The sequence below is a fragment of the Plectropomus leopardus genome, chromosome 11 (genome assembly GCF_008729295.1).
Source record: "Plectropomus leopardus isolate mb chromosome 11, YSFRI_Pleo_2.0, whole genome shotgun sequence".
Lineage (NCBI taxonomy): Eukaryota > Metazoa > Chordata > Actinopteri > Perciformes > Serranidae > Plectropomus > Plectropomus leopardus.
The window spans coordinates 1,195,471-1,215,738 of NC_056473.1; the positions used below are offsets into that span (position 1 = coordinate 1,195,471).

Here is a 20,268-nt window from a genome sequence, read left to right on the forward strand (position 1 = left end):
GGGCAATATACACACAAACAAAGGGCGAGAGCGGCGGCGAAACAATAAACCGAAAAAAAAAAATAACCCTTTAAGTCTACCCAAACCCACCCCGCAGACTACTGCAACATTGTCTTTGTCGCCAAAACATGAACAGCACAACCACCCCTAAAGCCTAGTGTGCTAGACAATTGATTGCCTATGTGTGGTGTGTCAATGGCATGTAGCGTACATGAGATACAAAAAGATAGCTAACCTAAAGCCCAACTCCCTCATACACGAGTTAACAAACAGTACAGAGTTAACAATAACAATCACAAGTTCACACACTCACGCCGGCACAGTATCAAGGCGAACTGCCCATGGGTAAGAACAGCCGCCCGCTGGCAAAGTAATGGCGGTCTTAAATAGACGACCAGAAACACATGACTGGAGGAAGCGCTCAAGGAGGAAGGCGGGACCATTGGCACCACCCGATTGGTTGGAAGGAAGGCGGGACCACTGGCACCACCCGATTGGTTGGAAGGAAGGCGTGTAGCAGGAGGAGGAGAAACAAGCCACAGGCGGAGGAACACCCCAGGGTAGGACGGAATCCCCGGTGATGTGGCGAACCTCCAGTGACGTCATCAGCCCCGCTGCCTGAAAAATGAGACTGCCACAGCCCCCAGGCACAAAACAACCAAAACAACACTGGCGTCCGTAACAGTAAAGTTCAATATCTGATAAAGTCGTGCAATATAAGCTATTTTAACAACATTTTAACTTGAGATGCTGATGGACTTCTACACCAATTAACCCCTAAAAGTAAGCACTTCAAGTTACCAAAGCACAAATTGTACCCTTTCACTATATCCCAGCCAGAGGCAGGGGTGTAAATAGAGAATAGAATGTCACGAGCCAAAGAGGGACCCCTGCATATTTTTAACCAGCTCCCTTATGGTGCGAGAGGTGAAACAGATGTATGTCATCTTTGCCTCAGACCTAGACATTTTGTCAGAGACTGTAATATGAGTGGTAGCAGGAGGAATTTTGAGTGGAAGTGATGCAACCTTATGTCTGCAGCTCCCCTCAACCTTTAAATATGGTAACCCCACAGGTACATGCCCTTCCATATGGACAGCAGTAGTTATTGCAAGGTTATAGTCACCATTCCACAATTTCATATCTCTGATAAACTTTTCGGAAATACCCCAATTAAGCTTACATGTATCAGGGAAAAAAGATCCCATACTAGTAGATACTGCAACAATTTCATGTTTAAGAGAAAAAGATCAAACAATCCATCAATAATCCAGTCTGTCGGTATTAGAAATCCCACAGTGTTTATTTGCATATCACTATATGTACTTTAACTATTGTGGAAGGATATAACTAACAAAGTTGAACTTTATATGTGCTGTACATACAAATTTTAGAGATGTTAATCATCTGTCAGAGTCCTGCCTTGAATATTTTGGAAAATTTCGAGATAATGAAGATCAGGAAACATTATATCATCTGGTCATACGGATATTAAACTTAAAAAAAACAAAAAAAAAACCTCCCGATTGCACAGAAGCTAAGGATTTGGTGTTAACACCTCCTTCTATACTAGCTTCAGCCCCTTCAGAATAATGGGCATTGCACACAAATCATGTTGGGCTTTTGAATGTTCCTCCATATCATGTCAAAATAAATCCCAATAAATATCCTGTGTATGTTACACAATATCCATTGTCAAAAGAATAAAATAAGGAATACAGACAGTAATTAAAAGCCTGTTGCAACAATTGCTAAAAGGAGATCACAAAATAATACACCTATAAATACAGCAATAATAGAAACAGATGCATGTCATATTACAATAATGGTAGGTGTGAAATTAGTAATTGCTCTCTATGATGATGTTGAGAGAGAAAAGGGATGTAAGGGATGTTGAAAGGGAGTTGTCCAAAGGCAAGATCACAGCATTGGTGCAACCAGGACCAGACCACGATCAGGGCGAGCGGGGGGCACAGAATCAGTACAGCCACAGCACGAGCACAACCAAAGGCAGGGTCGCGGCATCAGCACAGCTATCACCACGGTCAGGCACAGTCAAGGTTACGGCCAGGATCCAGGGAAACTAGGAAACAAGGGAGCAGGAACGCTCCCGAGAGGCAACAGGATTAGCGTAGTGCAGTTCAACAGACCCAGGCTCTGTAATCGCGAGCCCCAGGTAGTGAGAGTACCACATGGCTATCACAGAGCTAAGCTAAGCTTGCACATGGCAATGCAGTTAACAGACATGCATGATTTCTGATGGCGGCATTGAGAGAAGGAAAGGAGCTCAGCGTATCAGAGGAAGTCCCCCGGCAGGTTAAACCTATGTCAGCCTAACTATGGGCTGGTCCAGGCAGCCTGAGCCAGCCTTAATTATAAGCTTTATCAAAGAGGAAGGTCTTAAGTCTACCCTTAAAAGCTGAAACGGTGTCTGCCTCCCTGACCGAAAATGGAAGATGGTTCCATAGGAGAGGAGCGTGGTAGCTGAAGGCTCTGGTTCCTAACCTACTTTTGGAAATTTTGGGAACTACAAGTAACCCTGCGTTTTCAGAGCGCAGTGATCTTGAGGGTTGGTAAGGAACTATGAGCTGTGACAGATAGGATGGAGCCTGACCATTTAGAGCTTTGTAAGTAAGGAGGAGGATTTTAAATTCAATCCTGGATTTCACAGGGAGCCAGTGCAAAGAAGCTAAAACAGGAGAAATATGATCCCTTTTCTTGCTTCCCGTTAAAACACGAGCAGCAGCGTTCTGCACCAGTTGGAGAGACCTAAGAGATTTGTTGGGGCAACCAAATAATAGGGAATTACAGTAATCCAGCCTAGAAGTGACAAATGCATGTACTAATTTTTCAGCATCTGTTTGGGATAGGATATGTCTAATTTTTGCGATGTTACGCAAGTGAAAGAAAGCCGTCCTTGAAGTTTGTTTTATATGGGAGGCAAAGGATAAATCCTGGTCAAATAAAACTCCGAGGTTCCTTACAGTTGTGCTAGAGGCCAAGGTAATGCCATCTAGAGAAATTAAATTGTTGGAAAAGGAGCTTCTGAGGTGTTTTGGGCCAAGAACAATAACTTCAGTTTTGTCTGAATTCAACATCAGGAAATTAGTAGTAGATTCATGTTCAGCATATTTTTCAATTCCAGTACATGGAATAACATAAGGTTTATTTGTGTTCACTGATAAAAACAAACAAACAAACAAACAAACATAATTTCTTTTGCGTTGCCTATGACAAAGGTTTGTTGATTCTGAAACAATATATTCAGCTGCAGTTAATATGCATCTGGCACAATTGATCTTACCCGGTGTATCGACGCTATTGCGGTATGTGGATGACCTTCTGGTGGCATCACCAACAGAGTCGGACTGCATCAAAGACTCCCTTGCTCTCCTGACACACTTAGCCCTGGGTGGACACAGAGCCTCTCTTGCCAAGTGTTACACGTGTACAATGAGGACAACTTTCATCCAGGTGCCAGTGATGTTATTATACAGCAAACACTGTAAAACAAAGCATATAAACAGTCTTGGATGAGTATTGGCTTTCTGTGCTGCTATTTTGACCGTCTTGCGCTTTAAGACTGAGCTTGCTTCCTGCTACGACAGGATTACAACGCCAGGAATAATACACTAACCAATAATATAACTATTACTGTACTACAGTTATCAAATAATGCAATTATTACTGTCTTACAGTTACATAGCGTTTGTGTACCTAATAAAATGCTCATATTAGTTGTTCAGCATATCAGTTACTGAACACAATATTTAGAGGCAACATGTTGAAACTGTTTATAGTGGCTGCTTCATGTTTACAAACCTCTGAACTTATTATTTATTCACATGACAAGGATAAAAGTACAAGGTAAAGCTACTATCATTGCAGCGTGACGCCATTAACTATCATCTACACTCACACAAGGCACTTGTTCGACTACGGCAAGCACGACATGCTGTGTTAGCAGCTGAGGCTAGCGGTAGTTAGCTGCCTTGTTTATGGACGTTAACTACATTGTAAACATATAAACATGGCACCACAACTTAAGAATAAACTTAATATAACTGTATGAGGCGCTTGCGCACATTGTTCACCTGTAAAACAAAGCATATAAACAGCATTGGATGAATATCGGCTTTCTGTGCTGCTATTTTGACCGTCTTGCGCTTTAAGACTGAACTTACAACGCCAGTCAGCCTCATTACCAAAGCCGACACTGACACCTTCTGCAGCAAGTGGGTATTGTCCCACAATTACTTCAGGTGAAGCAGGTGAGTCTTTTACCAGTGACACAACACGTTTTAAACTACTAGGACCAAGTTAATCACAATAACCAATAAAGAAATAATTCTGGACATAATTTGAACTAATAAAATGTCCGGGGTGCCACACAAGCTCCAGTTCTGCCAGCCGTCTGTCTACTACTTGGGCTATGTATTGAAAGATGGGTGCCGATAGGCTATTTGTCACCTGAATGTGTGGAAGCTATCAAAAAGAAGGAGACACCATAGACAAAGACTGAACTGTTATCCTTTCTGGTCTTGTGAACTTTTGTCAAGCTTGGTTGGCTGACTATGCGACATATGACTCTGTCTTACTAAAGCCACCTTTCGGGATGCTCCTGATGACGTCCGATGGGACAAAGAGATGAGACAAGCCTTCCGTCACATCAAATACCTCCTCTGTATCGCTCCAAGTCTGGGCCTACCTGATCATGAGCTGCCATTTCACCTTTAAGTTGCTGAAAAAGGACTTGTCGCCTCTGCTGTTTTGGCTCAAATGCATGGTGAAAGATCAAGACATTTGCATATTACTCTAAAACTTCACCCTTGATTGTTCAAGGCATGGTTCCTTGTTTAAGTGCAATAGCAGCTGCTGCCATTATTGTCGAGAAATCACAAACCATTGTGTTAGGACACCCGTTGATACTTCATACTTCACATGTAGTAAATATTATTTTGCAAAATGTGACTACTTAATGTATGACATGGCAATGATGTAGCATTTATGACCATGTTTTAACAGAAATGCAAAATCTTATGATATCGACTATGGCACATATAAGTACGGTTCTACATTTGAAAATATTATTGTATAACACTGATATGGAGGAAACCTCAATACCTGATAGTATATATCATAAAATTTTTAAAAAAGATAAAAATAGAAACAGGAAAAAAGATAATAAAAAAGTAATCAAAAACAAAATAAATTAAATTTTAAAATTCTCTGAAAAAAAAGAGTATGTATTTTTATGATTATGCATCCTCCATAGTCAGTTCGAGACGTCCTTTATATGGTGAAGTCTTAGTCCCTGTAAGTTATGCTTGAACATGGATACCTGAGCTGGACCAGTGCCAGTAAATTTAGCAACACAAATACATGCCTCATTCCTCAAAAGAAGTCTAGTACCTGATACCTTAATTGTATACACATAATTTTACTCACATTAAACGTGTGCTGATTAAAGTTTCAACAGGTATCTCCATCCTTCGGAAGTCATTCCAGAAAACTCATACTATCATCCAGTTTCCTCCCACATTCCAAAGATATGCAGGTCAGGTTGATTGGTGACTCTAAATTGCCCGTAGGTGTGCATGTGAGTGTGAAAGGTTGTCTGTTTATATGTGTCGGCCCTGCGATAGTCTGGCGACCTGTCCAGGGTGTAAACTGCCTTCCACCCGATTACAGCTGGGATTAGCTCCAGCCCCCTCGCGACCCTTGTGAGGACAAGCGGTTGCAGAAAATTAATGAATGAAAAATGAATTTGAACTGCTTTTACATACTTTACATTGGCGTCAGCCAGGCCTCCCTCTCATGCTTACAGTTGGTCCAAAATGCTGTTGCTTGTTTTTTAACAGGCACAGGTAAGCGAGAGCACATTTTCATCATTCTGGCCCCACTCCTCTGGCTCCCTGTATGATTGAGGATTCGTTTAAGATTTTATTGTTTGCTTTTAAATCTTCAAACAGGTTAGCTCCACCCTACATCTCTGACCTGACCCAAACCTATGCCCCATTTAGGTCAACAAGGTCTGCTGACTAGTTGTGTCCCGTTGTCCCTAAAACAAGGCTGAAGACTCAGGCTACTAGCTGTAGCCCCCAAACTGTGGAACAAGCTGCCTTCCATTTTCGGCTGGCCGACGGCTGGACGATGGCAGTTAAGAAGGTTGCCGGATGGAACCAGTCACATGCACATGAAGCACTGAAGGACAGTGTCAGGTAATAACTTGTTCCTCTACAACAGCTGAGTAGGCAGGAGAAGGAGCAGGAGCAGGAGCTTTTTCTGTCAGAATCAGAATAAGAGGCTTTGTTATTTCCCAGAGGCAGTAAATATCAGTGTCTGCATGTACATACAGACTGGACTCAGAAAAAGAAAAGCACTAACCTGAAGCAATTCACTGTTGTTTGTGCAAACAACAATTGCAATCCATTTGTTTTCCCCTCACTGCTCGTACACTTCACACCCCCTCACACTGCACTCTCCTTTTTTTTAATCACATCTCTATTCTATCACATCCACACTTCACTGATGGCTGGCTTTGACTGCATTTTTCACTTTTGGTAAAGGTTGGACTGAGAGCTTTCAGTGTCAGACCTGGCTGCACTTCCAGTCCTGTTCATACTGTATATACTGCATCATAAACATGAGGTTGTGATCAGTTTTTTTCCCAGAGGGAACATTTATGTTTTAAAATGAGTCTGTCAGAATATTTTGGCAGTGGGACAGCACAGCAGTAATAGCAGGCCACCAGTGTTGAATCAGTGAAGGGGAACTCATTTTCATTCCCTCAGTGGCTGCAGTGTGTGCTACTCTGTTTCCACTGCTCCTGCCAAACCGGACTCTTTACACACAAATATTTCCTGAAGGCAGAAGCTTGATGAAGAGATTCATTCTGAAGGTGCTCAGTTTGTTTTTAGCTAAAAACCCTTCGACTAAAGCCCAGTGAGAAAACTACCCAGAAAAGATGGGCAATGTGTGTATTTGAAGAGCTAAAGTTATATTGTGCTGTCTTTGCTCTTGCAGACTGCAGCCTGTCAGAAAAAGAGGTCAGACCTCACATAGCTGTCTATCCCTCATGCCGAGTCCATGAGTCAAGGTCAAATTTACTGTTTTTTCACTGGTGTAGATGGACAGTCAGAGAGTCACAGCACTTTGCAAGTCAAAATTGAGGCATTAATAGTCACAACAATGATCCTCTTTCAAATTACAGGCAAAAGTTGAACCCTTTGAAACCTGAAGCGACAGCACCTTTGTGCTGCTTCACAAGTATTTAAACCTTTGAACTATGAGCACATTGGTTTGATGTCTCTCTAAAACATGGGTTAAAAGCAAAGAGCAACTTGAAAAATCAAAAATGTTTCACAAATTGTGAGAATTTAGAAGATTTAGAAAATGATTATATATTGCATACAGGTGCACGTGTATGAACAGCTGTTAATGACAGCAAGTGCACAGATACTAAAAAGCATTTACAGAATGTGAAAACACATCAAACTGGCAACAGAAATGACACATGTTCTCATCTCAAGTTGTCACATGTTGCCACTTTGCAGTGGACTTGTGCATCTTAGTATTTCGCTCTAGGTGCCCATCCACATCTGCTGTTGACTCTCCAGGATGCCGCTACTATGATGTCAACTTAAGCACACGGTGGGAAAACACTGCATGTGGTTATGTTTAGGCAACAACATCACATGGCTTCCTACAGTTATTCTTCACTTTCTGTACAACACAGTTTAGTATTAGGACAGCAGATTTTTGGGCTAATGACTATAACAGAGAACAGTTTGTGATTGGACAGTGTTGGTGATGCAGACAAAAAGTATGGCACATATACGCCCACTAACTAGTGCGTGCGTGTGTGTGTGTGTGTGTGTGTGTGTGTGTGTGTGTGTGCGTGCGTGTGCTAAACATTCAGTAGAGGGGCATGTCCAATCATGTTAAAATAGATAGGGGCTATAGATAATGGTAGAGGGGACTCTCCTTGCTGGCTTCTGACTGTTTTGGTATTTTAAAAACATTTACATCAACAAAACTACAATTCTATAGCCACAATAGATCTGTGAAGGGTAGAATTTTTATTATTACGTAACAGATAACACAATGATTATTAGCCATGGTGGCGTGGCTCTGTAGGTGTCATTGTCAGTGTGTTCATACACCACCTGGTCCAGAATGAAATACCTGAACAACTGGATAGCTATGATACTTGTACATACTGTATGTAGGAGCCACAATATGAGAATAAGTTAATTTAAAACACAGTTATGTATAAAAATGTAAAAGGATAAAAATGCATGCATGTAGAATTTGGACTGGATGCTCCCTTCAATCTTGACATCATGAGCAGTGCAGTTGAGCAGAGAGCTGCATGAGGCACGGGAGCACATAGTTTTCTGACTGGTGACTGATGTATCCTAATTATAAACTTTTTTTCAGTAAAGATTTAAAACTCTGTTTCATCTTCTGTCATTCACTCCTGTCAGTCCTATAGCTTACCAGTGGCTTTTTTGACATTCAGAAGGAATGCCACTACATTATCAGAAAAACTGCTCGGTGGAAGCTAGAAAAAACGGATCCCGGCTAACGCAACGGGGGATTTCTGAAGGAAAGCAGGAAGCATGCTTTTAGAAGAAGTGCACAGCGCTACATTGTGATAGGCTTATGACTGAAAAAGGAGAAGAGAAAAGGTAAATAACAGATTGCGAGCCTTTTTTAAAGTTTCAGATGTCTGAAGATAGAAGTCAGAAGCTCTGAAAGTAATGAAGCTTGGCATGATAATATAATTGAACATACAAGTTACCCAGTGGATTTCTCAGTGTGCAAATATAGTTGCTTGCCTGTGTAAAGGAGATTTAAGACTATGTGTTTCAGAAGGTGTGATGCAATTGAATGAGGAAAAAGTGGAAGCACTTGCACACAAAAAGGGTTCGTGGGGTACACAGTTTGAAAACACAGAAGACAACCAACAGATGTGCAAATACCCAAAATCAATACCTTAATTACAACAAAAAGAATGAATTACTTCAAAAAGAATAACAGCCACCGAAATTACACAAGAGCTGAACACAATATTTCATAAATTAAATATGTAATCTAATGAAAACAAAATGGCAAATTGCTCAAAATAACCAAGACAGCATGCATAAATTGCAGAAAAGAAGAAGAAACAAAAAAAAGGAAACTATTCAAATCAGATTAACTAATACAATACAATAAGGCATACATACCAATCAGGCCGTCTCATTGATCACCTGAGAGGGAGGAGTGATACGTGGCGACAGGATCTGCAGTCTGAGCGGATACAAGTGAACGTGTCTTAGCAAAACATTGACTTGGGTAATCTTTTTTTCTCAGTCAAACAATGACTGCGGGAAGGAGGAAGCAAGGCAACCAGGAATCACAGCAGCTCGGAAGTGGGCCTCAGAGCCTCAGAGCAAGAGAGAGTTGTGAACACACTGCACCATTATATAGACTGTCCTCAAGTGATGATAGGGAAACAAGGAGGGAGACGCACAAGGCAGCACACCCACATGAAAGCAGATGATGAGGCATCTCATTCTGCTACAATCTACCCGCCCCACCCACACTTGCACTGTCGCCTTGACAATGAAGCAGTCAAGGCCAGGGCTGCCAATTCTAATTCCACGGTTTAAAGAGGGCAGAAAGTGCATTAGACACTGGACCAGGAAGCCTGGTGAAGCCCCATGTACAAATTCTCCAACAGATGTCGGGAGATGGTGGAAGTTGGAATGCTGACCAGCGGTCAACCGAGCCATACGGCGTATTACAGCTGCGCTGGTGTCAGGGTAAGTGGCTGCCAAACGGGCAGAGGGTAAGTCGGCCGTCACAGCAGCAGGAGCTGAAAAACTTGGCACAGTAAGGACTGGGTCGAATGAGGTGTGGGAGCAGCAATCAAGGGCTGGTATGTGTAACTCTAGCTATTCATGAAGGTGTTGGGCAAGAAGCCTCTCGCCTCACAACAAACAAATCATCATCACACAACTGCTCATCCACCAACTGTGACTGGTCAGGAGGGGATGAAAGAGGAGCAGTGGCACCACCTGGAGAGCTGGTTTTAACCAGAGCCTTCAACAGTGTATGATGGACCTGTTGGGCCTTGGATTAGTCATCTACAAGTGCAATGGTGTACACTGAGCCTCCCTCTTTTGGCGCTTTAAGATTCGATACACTACAGGACTCCACAGGTCCTTAATCTTTTGACACCCTCCTACACTGAAATTTCACAACACCAGCTGACCCTTTTTCAGAGGGGCATCTCAGACTTTTTGGTTATAATCATTTCAATTCATGCGCTCTGCTGTGTCTCTCAACCTCTCTCGGGCGCCGTCAAAGGCAATTTGCAAGCGGGTCTGGTGCTCCTGAATCCAATCGTGGACTGCGCCACCAACAGGATCCTGAACTCAACCCAAAAGGAAATTGACTGGAAGCCCCTGCTCTTGCCCGAACATTAGAAAGAAAGGGTACTCACCAGTCACCTGATGGGAGTGGTGTTGTACAAGTACAGAAGTTGTGACAGGCAGGAGCTCCAGTCCCACTTCCGAGAGACAGGCAGGGTGCGCAGCAAGTTGTGAAGGGTTCAGTTAAACTGTTCATACTGCCCGTTACAGGCTGGATGGTACGGCCTGGTGCAAGATTTCTCAACCCCATAAAGAGCACACAGTTACTGGATCAGAGAGCTCTCAAATTTTCGGCCCTGGTCCGAATGTATGCGGGCCGGGACACCAAACTTTGAGAACCATTCTGTCACTAACAGCTGAGCCACAGTGGCGGCTCATTGGTCACAAGTAGGGAAAGCCAATGTGCATTTACTGAAATCATCAGTCAGAACCAGGACATGTTCGATCCCATTGTGAGTGGGTTCCAATACCACGTAGTCCATGGGGAGAATCTCATTTGGCCACGAAGCCAGCAGATGCCCCATTAAGCTACAAGCAGCAGGTTGGGTGTCCTTAGCAACCTGGCACCTGTCACAGGCCTGACACCAGTGCATTACATCAGAGGCCACTGATACACCACTGCCGGAGTAGCTCCAAGGTTCTTTTGACACCTTGGTGGCCATGACTCTGTTGGACCTGAGTGAGCACATCTTCCCTTAAAGCAGGGGGTAGGAGCAACTGAAACACTGACTCAGCACCGTCAGGGCGAAAGGCCTGGCAATACAGAACCCCACTCTTCTCCACCAAGCGCTCCCACTTATGGAGCAATACCAATGCAGGCCGAGAGAGCAGCTTGCATTCCTCTGGGTCGGGATGACACTTCTGCTGCCAGAACATCAAGATCTCATGAATGACAAGGTTGGCTTGCTGGAGAGTGCTTAGGTTAGAAGGGGTCTGAAGAGGCAGGGCTATGACGGCAGCATGTGTTGTTTCAACCTCTTGCACCTACAAGGCTTGCTGTAAGGATTTTGGAAGAAATGTGCCAGGGAGCATAACTTCAAAGTTGGGAGCTTAAGCTGGATGCTGGCAGGATATAGAATCAGCATTTCTTTTGCTCTTTGAACGGTACTTGACCTCAAAGTCAAAGAATGCAAGCTGGCTGCCTAGCATTGTTCAGTTACCCCAAGCTTAGCAGATGACAGGTGGCTGAGTGGATTGTTGTCCATGTAGACAACATACTTGTTGCCAAGCAGGTACTCCCTGAACTTTTCAGTCATGGCCCACTTAAGTGCCAGAAACTCCAACTTCAGGGAGCTGTAGTCAGTCATATTGCACTCAGTGGGCCTCAGGCCTCTGATGGCATAAGCAATAGGTTGCACCTTACCACCCAGCTCCTGCAACAGCGTAGCTCCAAAATGAAAGGGAGGGAAAAGTTGGCATAGGCCAGCACTGCCGCTGTGGTGAGCTTGCTTTTAAGCACTTCAAAGCTCCCATGACACTACTCAGTCCAGTGCCCAGCAACACCGGGCTCTGACCTCTTCTTTGACTTGGTGCCCCCAAGCTCCACAACCAGCGTGTGCAGGGGGCAGCCACCTCGGTGAAACCCTCCACAAACCTCTTTCAAAGCGTTGTCCAAGAGAGGAATCTGGGGAATCTGGGCAATCAAGCTGGTGCAACCCAGGTCAGCATCGCGGACTGAAAAGACAGGGGTGTACTTCACCTGCTTTGGCAACAGGTCTTCACTACCGCTAGCATCCAGGGGCTAATCTGTTAAACAATCAGTCATAACATTATTATTTGACACTTTGAAACCGAATCAGTTACATCTAGCAATTGTTACAATCCCCCAAACCTTAACTAGCATGTTGTTACAGGCCAAATTGTCCAAATAAAACAAATGAAGCCAGCTGGGCCAGCTGTAGAACGCCACCAGGACCATGTTTATATAGGCCGACTCGCAGGAGAGCTTGTGCCTTTCTCACTTAAACAGTAATTATTTTAATTAAAAGGGGTGGTTGGGGGCTGGGAGATTTATTTAACATTAAAAATATAAATAAACATATAAAATAACATAAAAACAAGTAAGTAAATAAATGTAAATGGTAAATAAATGGTAACATAAATATATCTATATGAAATAACACAAAAACAAGTGGGTAAAAAATGATAAAAAAAAATACTCCGTGCAACACAAACAAAGTTAACAAAAAAAAACAAAACAAAAAAAAAACATGCACTCAGGATGAGGGAAAGGGAAGGAACTTAACAGTGCTGAGGCTAACTAGTGGGGGAGATGTGTTGGAAATGGGTGTGAGGGATCCCAAAGAAAAATAAGGTCACTCCAGCCACACATGACACTCACATACATGCACAGGTGAGGGCAGAAAACCAAGACCAGGGAATCACAGCACACAGGAAGGGGAAACCACCACCCGGGACACCAGGACCACCGCTGTGGCACTCAGCAACTGTGGTTCAAACTATGAACCACCGCCACGCTCCAGACAGGGGATTTTGTCACATTAAAGCTGAATTTAGCAAACTAGAAGTGCGGGGTAGGGCAAACTGCATGAATTGTCATAAGCTTACATACCAATCAGGCCTTCTCAACAATTAACTGAGGGGCAGGAGGGGTGAGCGCCATGCTTGCGTGGCGGTAGAAGAACCTCACAATCACTGGCCCCGAGAATGGCCCACGAGCGATACGTGGTGACAGGAGCTGCAGTCTAAGCGGCCACAACAAGCGACCATGTCTTAGTAAAACAGTGACTTGGATAATATTTTTTTTTCTCAGTCAAACAATGCAGTTAGTGTTACGTTACCTGCTGGAAGGAGGGAGCAAGGCAACCAGGAATCACAGCAACTCGGAAGTGGGCCTCAGAGCCTCAGAGCAAGAGAGTTGGGAATACACCGCACCCTTATATAGACTGCCCTCAAGTGGTGATAGGCTAACAAGCCATCACATGAAAGCAGATGATGAGGCATCTCATTCTGCTACACTGGCAACTTGGAAAAGGTGAAAGGTTTCATGCAGATTGATTTCAACACTCTTTTCAACAACTTTAAAGCGCAAGAACAAGAACATAAAATCTATGAATAAGACAATCATTACAGAGTCAATCGAGTCTCAGCAGTGGAAATAGAGCAGCTACTGGTCAAGCAGTACAACACAGATTTTCCAAAGCGACATTATGATGACAAAGAAGAGATGTCTCAGGAAGATAAATCGTTTATGCTGTCAGTGCAAAAGACAAAGTTTGTTGATTTCTTCCATTGATATCTGGAGCAGCTAAGATGCCTAACAACCACTGTGTGGCAGAAACGTGAGCTGCTAATCTGCTGAGAAAACAAAAAAAGAAGGACGTGTTTCTTGAAGACTACAAAGGCTTCATGAAAAACTTACTTGATAAAGACTACGCTGTGGAAGTTCCTCAAGAACAACTTGACTGCGACAACAGGGTCTGGTACGTCCCACACCATGGAGTGTACCACACTAAGTAATAGAAGATTTGTGTGGTCTTTAACCACACGGCCTCGTTTCAGGATGTGTCGCTGAATGGTCAGTTAATGCAGGGACCTGACCACACCAATACGCTTATTGGTGTCTTAGTGAGGTTTTGTGAAGAGCCAAGAGTGATGATGGCAGACATTGAATTAATGTTGTATCAAGTTAGGGTTCCAGAAGCACACACCGATCTACTAAGGGTTTTTTGGTGGCCGGATGGCAACCTCAGTGCACCACTTAAGGATGGCAGTGCACCTTTTTGGTGCGACTTCCTCTCCCAGTGTTGCTTTTTATGCCTCACGAAGTATGGAAGAGGGACAGAAGAGATCATGCAGCTCCAGAAGCTGTTGAAACAGTTCTGCACAACTTCTATGTAGATGACTGCTTAAAATCTGCATCTAAAGAAGAAGCAGTTGCCTTCATGAAGAACCTTCAAGACTTGTGTGCCGAGGGAGGCTTCAACCTCACCAAGTGGGTAGCAGGACAGTCCTGTCATCCATCCCTGCCGCGTACAGTGGTGCACGGAGGATGATGCATTCACATACAGTATCAAGCTGCAGGGCAAGCCAGTGACCAGAACATGTATCCTTTTTGTTGTAAACTCCATCTATGACCCTCTTGGTTTCCTGGCGCTACTTGTGCTTCCCGCCAAGCTTCTTCTGAGGGATCTGTGCAAAGAAAAGCAAGGATTGGATAAAGAAATCAGTGGCCGACAAGCAGATCAATGGTGTAAGTGGCTGGAAGATCTCACTCACCTCTCAGGCTTCAACATAAACAGATGTCTTAAACCTGAGGGATTTGGATGCACAGAGGAAGCTAGGTTGCATCATTTTTCTGATGCGAGTGAGAACGCCTATGGCACAGCATCTTACCTTGTGTTGGTGAATGAACAAGGCAGAACCCATTGTTGCTTCGTGATTGGTAAGTCAAGAGTGGCCCCACTTAAACAGGTCACCATTTCACGACTCAAATTAACTGCAGCAGCTGCTGCTGTGAAAGTAGACAAGATGCTGTGAGAAATGATGCAAGTCCCTCTTCAGCAGTCTATTTTCTGGACTGACAGTACCACAGTTCTCAGATACATCAATAGCGAGACAGCTTGCTTCAAAACCTTTGTGGTAAACAGGATTAACTTCATACGAGAGAGCACTTCCGGCTATGGAGCCATGGTGAACCGACGCAGGTTGGATGTCGCTTTGCCCCGAGTTTGCAATTAACTTTTATAAGCCAGGATATTAAATTGAATAAATTATCAGCGAGAAGTAGAGACATAACCGATGCCTCCAGGCAAAAAATCGGCTAAAAAAGAAACTATTTTTTTCCTGAAGGAGCGCGAGGAGGGATGCGACTCGCCACCAAACAAATCATCAGGTGAAATTCTGAGTGCAATCAATAGCTTAAAGACAGGCCTGAAGGAAGACTATGCATCGAAATTTGAATCAGCTATGCAGTCAATACCGAACTAGACCGAACTAAAACAAATTCTTAAGCTGGCTCACGGAGGCAGAGGAGCATCTCGGATTAGTGGAAGACTAATTTCATCGCTGAATGAAACAATGCATCAGCTGCGTAAACAGGTTGAAAGTTTGATGGTTAAAAACGACGACTTGGAAAACTGCAGCCAAAGATTGAACATACACTTGGTAGGGTTACCCGAAAATGTCGAGGGGGGAGACGCATGTGCTTTCCTGGAAAAAATGTTACCTGAAGTGCTTGGTGCAGATTTATTTCCCTCACCGATTATCACAGTCACCGATTATAAGAGCACACCGAGTTCCATCGGGATACAGAGCTCACAAAGTGCAACCTCAAACACTCCTGATTAAGTTTCTAAACTTTAAGGACAAAGTCAGGGTGATGTCTGCTGCATCGAAAAAGGAAAAGTTCAGTTCAGCAAACACCATATAATGTTCTTTATCGACCTTGCTAAGTGTGGCGTGAGCCGTGAATAAAAATGGTTGCGACAATGCCACCTGGGGGAGTTTCACCCCCAGGAAATTCTAAAGCTATTTTGAAACATGGATAAATGGGTCGAAGTTTCTGTTACAGCCAGAAACTAAATGGCCACTGGGACCAGATCATGTGAACACCATTACAGCTGAAGAAAGGTCTGATCCTGTGAACAAATTGGTTTGTTAGTTCAGGTTCAGGTTCAGGTTACTTTATTTGTACCTGTAGGTAGATTTGTTTTGCAGTCAAGTGAGGTTACAGCGTCCATTTCAAAACGCAGGCCACAGAACAGAACAAACAGGAAACAAACAGAAAAACTAAAGGTAAGTGAAGGCTCTCTACAGTAAAGTTGGTAAAGAGAAATAGTCAGCTGTACAAGCTTGACCCATCTTTGCAAGATGGCATTTTAAGAGTTGGAGGATGACTTGACGGATCTGGGAATGAGAGTGAATGCAAAACACCCAGCAATTCTCTCAAACACTCCAGAGTCGCCAGTCTCATCCTGCGTGGTGTTCATGAGAAAATTGAACATTGCAGGTGCAACTACATTTTGTTGCAACTAAGACAAAAAATTTTGATCCCTTAAGCCACCTCAGCCATCCGTAAACTTGTATCAGAATGCGCAGTAGATTTCGTGGCCTGATTGGGGACTAAAAAATGGTAAATCTGCCAGAAGATCGTTTGTTATCAGACACGCCGCCCTTTACCAACGTCGGTGTCGATTACTTTGGGCCCTTTGATGTGAAACGGGGCAAGGGCACTGTCAAAAGATATGGTGTAATGTTAACCTGCCTGACCATCAGGGCAGTGCATATAGAGCTGGCAGACAGTCTTGACACCAGCTCTTGCATCGATGCCTTGCACCGTTTCATAAGCAGAAGAGGCCAGGTCATCATCATGCGCTCTGATAACACAAAGTTTGTTGGTGTTGAAAAGGAGCTGCGAGAGGCTATTGAAATCCTGAACCACCCACAAATTGAAAAGGCTATGTCACACAAAGGTGTGTGAAGGTTCTTCAATATCTATCTATATTTAATACCAGCACTTTAAAAAGTGTTTCCACTGTTAAAAAAAACTAGGGGGGCAAAGGTAAGTTCTAAAACATTTATTCCTTAACGAACAACAATATGAGACCTATAAAACAATTAAAAGAAATAAAACTCAGTGGGAGCTGTCCCTTTAAAAAAATAAAAGTAAGTAAAACAAAGAGAAAAATCAGTTCAATAAAAAGGAGGAGGCACACTGGAGAAAGAGGCACTGTCCTACTGCAGTTTTAGGATGATTCAGGGGCACGAGTATGGCTGGTTGGCTCCTGTCCTATGCAGCTACTCTGGCCTACGATCACTCCGGCGTCTCGCCCACTGCCTCTCGCTCCGGCGTCACACGCTGCGTCTCGCTCTGGTGTCTCACGCGCTGCGCCTCGCTCACTGCGTCTCGCACACTGCGTTTCGCCCGCGGCGTCTCGCTCCGGCGTCTCGCTCCGGCGTCTCGCTGTCCCTCTTCCCCGTGGAGCGGCTGTGGGGAAAGAAAGGAGGGGTCTCAGGTGTGGTCTAGCTCAAGGCCACAGGGCTAGCAACAGCACAAACTTTCTGGCAGGAAGACGTGGTCGCTTTCCTTTACTTAGCTCATTAGTAGGCGTTGAACCAATTTGCCAGGGCGCCGTCCTCTCGCCGCACTGCTCCGTCCGTCTCCCTGTCTTCCTCCTGTGGCTCACTGCGTCCTCCGTTTGTGCCTCCTCCATTTCCGCCGCTCTTCCTGTGTTATTTTCCCCTCCCTCTCTTCCTGTGTCAGTCGCTTAAAAGCACAGAGTGTTACAGTCGGCTCAGAGACTCAGTTTGCGGGACAACAAGACACAGCACACAAAACTCACAATAAAAGATTTTATTTATAATTTCAAGAAAGAACAGAACAGAAAACTAAATGCTAACCCGAGCTAGGTAACACCGAGTAAGGAGAGCGAACCAAACAGGAGCAGATAAACAACTAAAGCAACTAAGGGAGACACCAACTCGGTGCTAAACGAACTCTGTAAACACACACTGAATTACGAGATGATTACTACTAGAACAGGCAACTAAAAGAGAGACACCACACGGGTGCAGAATTCTATGACAAGCGGAGATAACTATTATAACAAAGGGAGACACCATACGGGTGCAAATACTATGACACGCGGAGATAACAAAAGGAGACACCATACGGGTGCAAATACTATGACAGGCGGAGAAAACTACTATAACGAACCGAAGCACCATACGGGTGCAAATACTATGACAGGCGGAGATTAACGACTACAACGAACAGAAGCACCATACGGTGCAAATACTATGACAGGCAGAAATATGCTAAACGCTAACCGGTAACAAGACTAACGAACGAAGCACTAAAGCTAACGGCTATGCTATCCACTTATCTGGGTTACAGGGAGAGAGGATGGGGAAGGCAGGCAGGCGGAGATTGAGGGTGCAGCAGGCGAGAGTCCAACAGAGGAGGGCAGAGGGTCCGAAGAGGGATTCCAGGCGGTTTAGACAGAAGGAGGGAGACCAATGAGGTGGAGATGACGCTGAGGTAGTCAGAGTAGCACACAGTGATTGGAGATTGTCCAAAACTGCAGGCAGAGAGACAAGCGGTTAGCAACAGCGGTGGAAGCATGGATCAGACTTAAAACCGCGAACGACAACTGACTAGGAGTAGCGAACAGTCCGACGCTGACGAGTCGACTGAGCCTGGCTTAAATGCAGGTCCAGATCAGATGCAGCTGGCAGACAATCACCCGTGTGGCGCGAACGCTGATTGCAAGTGGCTGCAGCTGTTGGCTCCTCCACCTTCTGCACCCAACTCACGCCTACCTACAGGAAAATGAGAAAGAGGAAAAAACAAAGAGAGAGAGCACTGCCACTAACCAACACCAGGGGCCGTGACACAGAGCTGTTGCGCACCGTCCAATCCTGGATGCGAGGGGTGTGGTGTCCAATTGCAAGCAGCTGTTTCTCATTAACTCAGGTTAAAAACAAAATGTCCCAAACATGCAGTAATAAAAATCATGCAGTAACCACCATAAGTCATGCAATAAGACACAGCAGACCATATCACACCACAAAATACATAACCAAACTCAATATAATAAATAGTAAAATAAATCATAAAATCACACAGGGCTGAGTACATGAGTAACATTTGCTGATGATTATACTATCCCACTTTGACAGCTATGCAGAAGAAAGGCATAACATGGATTTTCTATAGCCCAGCTGCTTCCAAGGAGGGGTTTGGGAGCGGCAAATTTTTACTGTATAGAAGATCTTTAGTGCACGAGTGAAAGAACAGACCCTCAGAGACGACAGCCTTCAAACTCTCATGTGTGAGGATGAAAGCATCATTAATGACCGACCGATCACAAGCCCATTGGACGAGCCGCATGATATAAAGCCTCACACACCCAACCATTTGCTGCTGATTAAAGTACAGACCAACACGCCACTGGGGATCTTCATCAAGGATGATCAACATGCTAGGAGACATTGGAGTGCAGTACTTTGCAGATTTATTCTGGGCCAGATGGACTCGTGAATATATAGCTCTCCTCCAGGAACGCCAAAAATTGCAAAGCTACAAAAGAAACCTAAAGCCTGGAAATGTGGTGCTAGTAGTGGACAGTTTAGTCCCATGAAACACATGGATAATGGGAAGGATCATCCAAACCTTACTTGACTCCAGTGGAATGGTATGCCGGGTGAAGCTGCAGACCAAAACCAGCACCTTGGAGAGACCTGTAAATAAACTGTGCTTGCTGCAAGAAGCAATGTGCATATGAGAGGATGATCCATCCATCCATCCATTTTCTTCCACTTATCCGGGGTCGGGTCGCGGGGGCAGCAGCCTAAGCAGGGAAACCCAGACTTCCCTCTCCCCGGCCACTTCGTCCAGCTCTTCCCGGGGGACCCCGAGGCGTTCCCAGGCCAGCTGTGAGACGTAGTCTCTCCAGCGTGTCCTGGGTCTTCCCCGGGCCTCCTACCGGTGGGACGTGCCCTGAACACCTCACCAGGGAGGCGTCCTGGAGGCATCCTAATTAGATGCCTGAGCCACCTCATCTGGCTCTTCTCAACATGGAGGAGCAGCGGCTCTACTCCGAGCTCCTCCCGGATGACCGAGCTTCTCACCCTATCTCTAAGGGAGAGCCCAGCCACCCTACGGAGGAAACTCATTTCGGCCGCTTGTACCCGCGATCTCGTTCTTTCGGTCACTACCCAAAGCTCCTGACCATAGGTGAGGGTAGGAACAAAGATCGACCGGTAAATCGAGAGCTTTGCCTTTCGGCTCAGCTCCCTCTTCACCACGACAGACCGGTGCAGAGTCCGCATTACTGCAGACGCTGCACCAATCCGCCTGCCGATCTCCCACTCCATCCTT

At 44.6% G+C, this 20,268-nt stretch overlaps 1 protein-coding gene across 1 annotated transcript; it reads right to left on the reverse strand.

Annotated features, from left to right (window-relative positions):
- Positions 1-2,369: 2,369 nt before the first annotated feature.
- On the reverse strand, positions 2,370-3,374 carry LOC121950067. The gene is made up of 2 exons (XM_042495978.1): positions 3,305-3,374; positions 2,370-3,178 (listed from the first exon to the last, which is right to left on the reverse strand). Exons 1-2 carry the CDS (start codon positions 3,372-3,374, stop codon positions 2,370-2,372), a joined length of 879 nt encoding a protein of 292 aa, XP_042351912.1.
- Between the last annotated feature and the right edge of the window lie 16,894 nt (positions 3,375-20,268).